Source organism: Colobus angolensis, unplaced genomic scaffold (assembly GCF_000951035.1).
Source record: "Colobus angolensis palliatus isolate OR3802 unplaced genomic scaffold, Cang.pa_1.0 Scaffold685, whole genome shotgun sequence".
In the NCBI taxonomy this organism is placed as follows: Eukaryota; Metazoa; Chordata; class Mammalia; order Primates; family Cercopithecidae; genus Colobus; species Colobus angolensis.
This window is the reverse complement of record NW_012120543.1, coordinates 309,959-318,666: the sequence shown is the minus strand read 5'-3', so window position 1 is coordinate 318,666 and position 8,708 is coordinate 309,959. Positions and strand designations below refer to the sequence as shown.

The 8,708-nt window shown below is 43.0% G+C and overlaps 1 protein-coding gene across 1 annotated transcript in view; it reads right to left on the bottom strand.

The window, feature by feature from the left end:
• Positions 1-5,051: 5,051 nt before the first annotated feature.
• LOC105500775 (T-complex protein 11 X-linked protein 2-like) overlaps positions 5,052-8,708 on the bottom strand; it is a 10,301-nt gene continuing 6,644 nt past the window's right edge. Inside the window, exons 4-8 of the mRNA XM_011926444.1 lie at positions 8,354-8,490; positions 7,887-8,107; positions 7,607-7,788; positions 6,682-6,845; positions 5,052-5,482 (exon numbers count right to left, since the gene is read on the bottom strand). Of these exons, the coding sequence (XP_011781834.1) occupies positions 5,250-5,482; positions 6,682-6,845; positions 7,607-7,788; positions 7,887-8,107; positions 8,354-8,490 (937 nt within the window). The 3' untranslated portion in view covers positions 5,052-5,249. The remainder of the gene's footprint in view (positions 5,483-6,681; positions 6,846-7,606; positions 7,789-7,886; positions 8,108-8,353; positions 8,491-8,708) is intronic.

Below are 8,708 nucleotides of genomic sequence, written 5' to 3'. Positions count from 1 at the left end.
TTCCAAACCAGTCTTTAAGCTTCAAGTTGGCATGAGGAAATTGGAAATACATAGATTCCAGTCCCCAAGGCTCTCTACCTCCTCTCTAGCCTTGGGATTTGAGGTCTTTATGTGGGACTGCATGCAGAGAGGGTCTTCCCACACTTCTAGAGAGTTTACCCCTCCAAAAAAAAAAAAAAAAAAAACTTCCTTCTTAACTACTTTCTCTGCTGCCAAGGTCTTTGCCTTGGGGGGGCAGCCACCACTCTGGCCACAGTGCATTGCTTTGCTCCCCTCCCTTGCTGGACTTATCCCAGGGCTAAGCCAATGTGAGGCCACAAGGAATACCGCTCACAGAGGAGCCCCTGATAATGTAGATTAGTAACTACTGGGGGTTAGGGCAGGGATCTGCTAATAGGTACAGGATTTCTCTTTAGGATGATGGAAATGTTATCAAAATAGGTTATGGGAATGATCGCACACAACACAGTGAGCAAACTGAAAAAAAAACTGAATTGTATCTTTTAAAATAGGAAACTTCTGTTGTGTGAATTATATCTCAATAAAGAATGTAGCACAAGGGAGTGACTCGTGCAGGAAAGAAAGCCTATATTGTCTTAGAGAATACCTAAATTATCACAGACTGTTGGTAGAAATATGGATGATAAAAGGCACTGCTGTTGAGGGCTCAGAAAGAAGAAACATGTTTTTGGAAACTGGGAGACAGGGTATTCTTGTCACATAGGGGCAGAAAGCTCAGCTCAATTGTGCCTTACATTTGTGTGGAAAGCAGAACTTAAAAGGGATGAACCCGAATATTTATTTGAGTAGATTTCCCAGTAACACGTTGAAGCTGTGGCCTGGTTTCTTAGTGGTGCTTATAGCATAATAGAAGAATAAAAGGAGAAATTGAGGGATGAGAGCTGTTAAGCAAAAAGGAACCAAGACTTTAAGATGTGGGAAATTCTCAGCCTATTCAGACTGCACAAAATGCTAAAATTGGGAGATTTACTCTCAGGAAAACATGCAGTAAGAAGAAAGCCAAGGATATGGCTGGAGAATCTTTTGCTAAAGCATTGAAAGGATGAAAAGATCAGAATATTCACAGGGCTCAATGAAATCATGCATGTGACTCATGGATCCCCTCGGTCTTCTCAGCAGAATCCAGGAATAGAGATAAGATTATCCAGGAAAGATCTGTCAAGTAACCTCTTGTCCAGTGGAGAGAATCCTCAACACATAGAGTAGACCCATGAGGTTTCCAAAGAATGCCATGCCAGCAGAAACACTGCCAACTTGAACTGAAAGTGACAGAGAGAGGATGAAATAAAAGAAGGCTGTTGGACTTCCAAAATTCTACAGGCAAGAAACAGGCAGATAAAAGTATTCTGCTGCAAACATGCATTACTCTTCAAAACAAAAACAAAAAAAGATGACTCCGAGGACAGAGCCTGGCTCTGTTCACTTAAAGGGTGGAACCTCAGGCATAGAGGGCAGAGCCTCTAGCCACGGAGGAATATTCCCAGGCCTTGCCTTGAAACCTAAACGAGTTTACCCGATTGGATTTCAAGTTGGCTTGGAGCTCGTAACTTTTTGCTTGCTTTCATTTTTTTCCCGTTGGGAGGGGGAATGTCTATAACTATTATCCTATGTCCGTGTCACCACTGTAATCAAAAAGAGGTAACCTTTTTTCTAGCTCGCAGGGTCACTGATGGAAAGAAATTTTGCCTCAAGAAGGATCATGCCCAGAGTCTGTCTCATACCTGGTTTAGATGATTTACAGATGAGATTTTCAACTCTAGTTGGAGTCAAGACTTTTGGGGATATTGAGGTGAGGCAAATATATTTTGCATGTAGAATGAACATGAATTTTGGGAAGTTAGAGGGTAGGCTGTGGTAAGCTAAATAATGGCCTCCAAAGATATCCATGTTGTAGTCTCTGGAACCCTTGACTGTCACCTTATATGGCAAAAGGGACTTTACAAATGTGATTAAGGATCTTGAGGTGGGGAGATTATCCTGCCTGGCACTAAATGTAAGAACATTTCCTTATTAAGAGGGAAGGAGAGGGACATTTCACATAGAAGGACGCAATGTGATGACTGACACAAGACGCTATGATGCTGGCTTGGATGATAAAGGAATGGGAGCTCTGGAAGCTCCAGGGAAGAATCCATTGCCTTGCCAAAGAATAAAGATTACAGCTTCAGAAGCTAAAAATGGCAAGGCAATGGATTCCCCGTTAGAGCTTCCAGAGGGAGCCTGGTCCTGCTGACTTCCTGATTTTGACCCACTGAAACTGATTTTGGTCTTCTGACACTCAGGATGGTAAGAGAATAAATGCATGTTATTTTAAGCCACAAAGTTCAGGGGGGCAGTTTGTTACAACAGCCATAAGAAAAGAAGAAAATGATACAGGAACCTCTAGAGATCATCTAGTCCAGTGGTTTTGAAACAGTCCTCAAAACTCCTTCTTCCAGCTCTACTTCAACTCAAGCTGCCTAGCTTTGATCTCTCTTATTCGTGGTCTTTCTGGAAAGATTTCCTTTTTCGACAAATAACTCTATAGAATTGAACAACAAAATCAGTAATTTAGTCAAGTATTGAATTTTATAGATGAAGACAAAGTAAAAGCCCAAGAAAGTGAAATGATTCTCCCTTACTCACTCAAAGAAGACCAGATTAAAAATATATATATATAAACAAACAAACACAGGTTCTCAACCTCAATTAGAGCTTTCTGTACCACATTGTTCTAAAATTGGAAAAGTAGATTGGAGATAAATTGTTAAGGAATAATTGAAATAATATATGTAGAGTGCTTAAAAGAGTGCCTGGCGCATACACACTCACAAATATTAGTTATAATTATAATATATACTTGCATATGCACAGAATATCTTTAGAAGTATACACAAAAACCTGGAAATAGTTTCCTCTAAGTAGGACAAATGACATACAGGGGTGGGAAAGAAACCAAATTTTCTCTGTACTGCATGTCATTTTTAACCACGTGCATGTTCCACCTATCTAACTGTGCATCCATCCATCCCTAAATGGTGAACAGAATTGAGTGGAGCTATCTTTCCTTGTTTAGGATCAGGATTCCCATTTCCTCCATGTGGAAGCACAAGAGAACCAATAAACTCAAAATCTCCAAGAAATCAAAATAAGTCACATTTTAATTATAAAGTATAAAGCAAAGTTTCATTGCAGCCAAAAGTCAGCATCCATCAACTACTCAGTCACCTTCACAGGGATCACTTCAGAACACACTTGTCTGTGAGATAATCTGGCTCCCGAAATTAATATTTTTTTAAAAATTGTACTAGTATTGTCTAATCAGATTAGAAAATTTAACTAGGCCGGGCTCACTGCCTATTTATTAATTATAAAACATTCATCTGCCATGGTCTCTGTCCTGAGATTATCTAGTCACAAGATTAGAACACTTGAGTGATCCATTCCACAGCTTTTCTGTGTGCCTTATCTCCAGCCAAAGTAAAAGTAGCACTCTGTTTACCCAGCTATGTCACCCATCTGGTATCCACCCTCTAGGGAAATCAATCAGGTGGTTCCCCTGGGAATAACGGAACTCCAGTCTCATCTGTTACTTTTCTTGGGCTGAGTAAATTGTACTCAGCTCCTTCCATCCACCGAAATAATGAGGATATGATTTTTTTTTCACCCAGTTTGGGTCTATCCCATAGGTAACTTTCTATTTCTCCCTGTCCCTTCTAAATCCAAACCTAGTCCAAATCCAAACCTAATTTTTTACCTAATTTTCTAGATTGCTGCTTGTCTGCTGCAGTTGGCCTGGGAATGATGGGATGAAGCTCTGCAGTCTTTAAAAACAAGCCCAAGTCCTTGTGGACCAAGAACATTTATCATTTGTGTTGCCAAGTCAGCTCATATTCGTAACTTGGCAGTTGGAGTCCCAGACTAGGAGTGGGAAAAAGCATGGCAGCGGCCCCATGCTTGAATACACACATCGATTCTGTCAAGAAGAATGAGATGTTCTAAGCCTAGAGATGTGGAAAGATAAGATTAATTCAGCTATAGAAATAGGTTCAGGGGTGAACTTGATATGACACTCACTGACCTAATTGCTTCGGTTTACTGTCATTATCAGAGACTCCAAGCCTGACCCCTAGAATCACTTGAAAGAAACAGAAATCCCATGGAAGCTGAGACCTGTCCTTTGCTGAATGCTTGTTGGCACAAAGTTGATATTCACAATATCAACTTTCAACCAATCCCCAGTTTTCATACTGCTTAAAACCGGACATTAGAACAGGAGCTGGGAACTCTTACTATTGCTGTATCCTTGAAAATTATAAGGAAATGTGGTGCTAGAAATGGAGTTCTATGACTTCTCTTCATCTGCAATTCAGTGAATTTCTGACTTCCAGATGCCCTTATATTCATTCTCTGGAGAATCTCACAGAGTTTTCAAAGCCCTCAAGGAAATGAGTTTTCACTGGAGAAAATAATGCTAGTGACTGCGGGTGAAATAGTTCCCCCCTCCCCCACCAGACTACTTAAGGCTGTATGTCTGCTGCCTGAACCCTGAAGGCCAGGTGGTGATCCAAGGCCATGCATGGTGCCCAGCTTAGGAGCCAAGGTGTCCGTGAGAACCAAAACATCCCAGGGCGTACTGGGAAACATACCAAGGAAAAGAGTCTCATTGCATATGGAAGGCAAAGAGCCAGAAAATTAGCATAAAATCAGCTTGCAGAGGAGTGTCAGGGCAGATCCCCAGAGCTGTCCTGCTGCCACCCAGGAATGCCCCATACGTAAGTCCCAATAAATTCATCTACTTATCAAGTTGAACTTGTCCGGGTCATTCTTTGGTCTCTTAGCTCCTTCCCAGTTTTGAGGGGGCATTATTCTATACAGTCCCAGGATTTTCCCTTACCAGCACCTGATGCCCAGATTCCAGCTCAGGCAAGCATACTGAAGAATGATCAGCCAGTGAAGGGAAAACGGAGGGCCCACTGGATTCTCACTCAGCTAGTTAGGGGATGAGGGTGCAGAACCTGACTTTGGCTAGAACACAGGAGGAACTGAAATTTTCTTGCAGCTCAGAAGTTTATTAGTGAAGGGGATTGGGCCATTTGGTGTTTACATGCTTGACCCCTGCATCCCTGTGTCCTGGTTGTAGCAAGGAAGAGGGCTGAGTGTTCGACTAACCACAGGTGATGTCCTCCCAGAAACATGCTGACCTCTCTCTCCTGGATCCCTGTTGCTATGGCTGGGGTCCAGCACTATCAGTTATGCTCCACATCTGTTTCTTGTGCTTGAGCTGGATGGATGATGTTTTTTAGGATCTCAGCATAGTATGGGCCAAATACCTGCTGATTATGATGCATCGGATTGAGAAACTTCCAGCCCAGTTCTGCCAACTCCCTTTCAATGAGAATGAGGCCTCCAGGAAAGTGTAGCAGAGACTCCTGCATGCCATGAAGCAAACAGCATTTGAGAAACAAACGGATCCGCTGATCTGGGAGCAGGGGTAAACAGTGAAAAGAGGAACAAACAAGGTGCAGAAGAAATTCACAATGCCTTTGCTCTATCTGCTCACCAAAGTTTTGTGTTAACCGAGTTATTCACTGACCTCTCCGCTCATTCAGGTAAACTCTATACATGCGATTTTTGTTTGTTTGGGGGAGTGGAATGCCATCAAGCTCCCAAAGGACAGTGCATGATCAAAAGATGCTGAGGTAGTAAATTTCTGGGGGGTTCATAAGATTATGTAGCTGGACATGAGATCCTAGTGCACATTTAACTTAATAAGGGGACTGTAGACCCGGTACCTGAAAGTAACAACACATGTTGCAACCAGCGCACCACGTTCAGGCCCATACACCCAATCCAGGCTATGATCAGACGCTAAAGTTCAAAGCAAACTGGCCAAGTGCACTGCTTCCATTCCAGCATGGAACATACCCTACAGCCTAACTCAGCATCACTTCCATGGAGAGGCGTAGGGGCCCAAATGGTAGCTTAAAGCATAGGATAGAGAAAGGGTTTCTCCATATATCTTGACCGACATCTAGAATATGCCCTGGAACGGGCTGGGTGCGGTGGCTCACATATGTAATCCCAGCACTTTGGGAGTGTGAGGCAGGCGTATCACGAGGTCAGGAGTTCGAGACCAACCGGGCCAACATGGTGAAACCCCATCTCTACTAAAAATACAAAAAAATCAGCCAGGCATGGTGGCACCTGCCTGTAGTCCCAGCTACTCGGGAGGCTGAGGCAGTAGAATCGCTTGAACTCGGAAGGTTGAGGTTACAGTGAGCCTAGATCGTGCCACTTCACTCCAACTTGGGCAACAGAGTGAGATTTTGTCTCAAAAAAAAAAAAAAGAAAAAAGAAAAAGAAAAGAAAAGAAGAGAAAAAAGAAAATACCAGGAATGACTTCGTAGGGTTACTGTGACAGTATCCAACACCTGTGAATGACATATCTTGGGGGCAGAGCCGCCTCCAAACCATACATGCATTCTCCAAATTGAAAAAGATCTATTTGAACCGTGCACATTATAGACAAGGAAACTAAAGCGAACAACTTTCCAAATGATCATGCCTTTTCATTTTTAAATGGTTAGGTAACTCACTTTCAGGGTAAGGTCTACCCACCTCCCCCCACCCGCCCACATTCTTGCCACTTTTCTGCACGACGACCATGGGGATTCTTACCAACAATGCTCCGAATGCAGTTTTCTTTCTTGGTGATGTTCTGGAGTTGGCCTAGAAGAGATGCTGTGTTTTCACTGCTCAGAGTAGTGAGGCCCATGTCCTCAAGGCCTTGATGGATTTCCTGAGACACCTGTTCACTCACACTCAGCATAGTCTCTTCAGGCCTAGATAATGAGGGATAGAATGCAGAGTGGGCTTGGCAGAGGGACAAAGTCCGGAGAGCCTCATACCACAAACCAGGCCTATTCCAGGAAGAATTCCGGCTCTCTGCCACCAGAAGACAGCATTAGCCACCGGGCAGATGACATACACTCATTGTTACCCACGAGGTACCACTTGATCCAAACATACAGCACCATACGCCACTTCGATGAAAACAAAGTAAATTGGGCAAGGGCTCGGTTCCATCCTTGGATCTACTCAGCATTCTCCAGTCCCATCAACTGTATTTAAATATTGTTTTAAGACTCTATTGGATATTTTTCACGGTTTTTCTCCTACTCCACCAATTAAATTGCAAATAAATTAAGAAGCCTGGACTTCCAACTCCTCCTTTTACTTTGGCATAATATCCCTGCCCCCACATGCAGTGAATGGTCACTATCACTGACCAACTGATCAACTTCTGGATACACATAGCACAAATCCACTGTCATTCAATCAAGTATATAATGACGCATTTTTAGCAAGCACATAAGGAATATTTGCAGCAAACTGGCTTCCACACTCTCCTCTTTGGAAAATAAGTTTTATTTTCTGTATCCCAAACCTCAATACAACTTATCAAAGATACCAAAATCTTTGCAGATCGTTTCCAAGGGCCTTTGTGTGGTTTGTGATGAAGAATAAGCAATAATAGTATTGATATTACCTGTATCCCAAATACCACACATTTTTCCCTCTAACAGAGATCTACGAATCTTACCTGGAGATAAATTCCTCAGTTAGGGCCTTGGTGATGCATTTCAGTCTATCCACAAATTCAGGTGAGCTGAAAAAAATTTCACCAGAGAAGCTTCTGGCCACTAGCAAGACTGAGGACAGGACAGTTAACTGGTGCAACTGGAACGCCATTTCCTGGAGCCGGGTTCTGTCCATCAGCAGAGTCTGGTGAGGGAGCAAAGGACAGCCCATCAGAAGAGGAGGGTTTGAATGGAGGCACTGAATAGCATAGAACAAGGCAATGCCCCAACACACATCCCTACCTCAGGGAATTCTTCGTTCTCAGGATCCCAGAGGAGGAGGTTCAGGTAGTCTTGGTGTAGCACCATTGTTGGACTCGGGGGCTCTGAGTTGTTACCTGCCCCGTTTGGAAGTGAACACGCCACGCTGCGAGAGGAGCTAGGTGAGTCAGGAGAACTCGGACATGGTGTAGTGATGTCTGTGGCTGCTTTGGTTAGCCATTTTGTGGTATAATCGAGGATACCTATGACGAGAAGGAAATATGCATCTTAAAATTCCAAGGCTTAAAGAGGACAGCTTTGAGACATAGTCCTGGTCTATAAAGAAGTGATTTTGTAGATCTTTCTATCTTAGAGAAACACTCCTTCTTCCTACCCCTTGCCCAAGGAAGAATCTTTCTTTTCAAGAAATAGAAAATAGCCTCTATTGCTATAAGAAGGCAGACCTGAGGTCAAATTTCCCCTCTCCTGCCCTTAAATTTTAAACATACTGGGCTGTTTATCAAGGAGTTCCTGGAATTTAGCTTGTTCATACTGGATGGAATGCTCCTGCAGGTAGGGTCGAAAGCTCTGGATGGTATAGTTCACCATGCCCATTTTCATTAGGCCCAGAACATGGAAGATGCCCCTGCCATAGGGAGAAACAGAACATTTACACTATTAAAGGAAATCTAGTGTGGAAGGGTGGAATCCAAGCAAGGAGCCATAAAAGCAGAGTATCTGAGAGTTGGAAAAAGCCTTAAAAACAAATAGTCCTACGTCAACTTATGAATAATGGTACTGTGGCCAGTGACCCAAGGCCATAGAATTAGTTGATGGCAAAACTAAGGACAGTTATACCTCCTG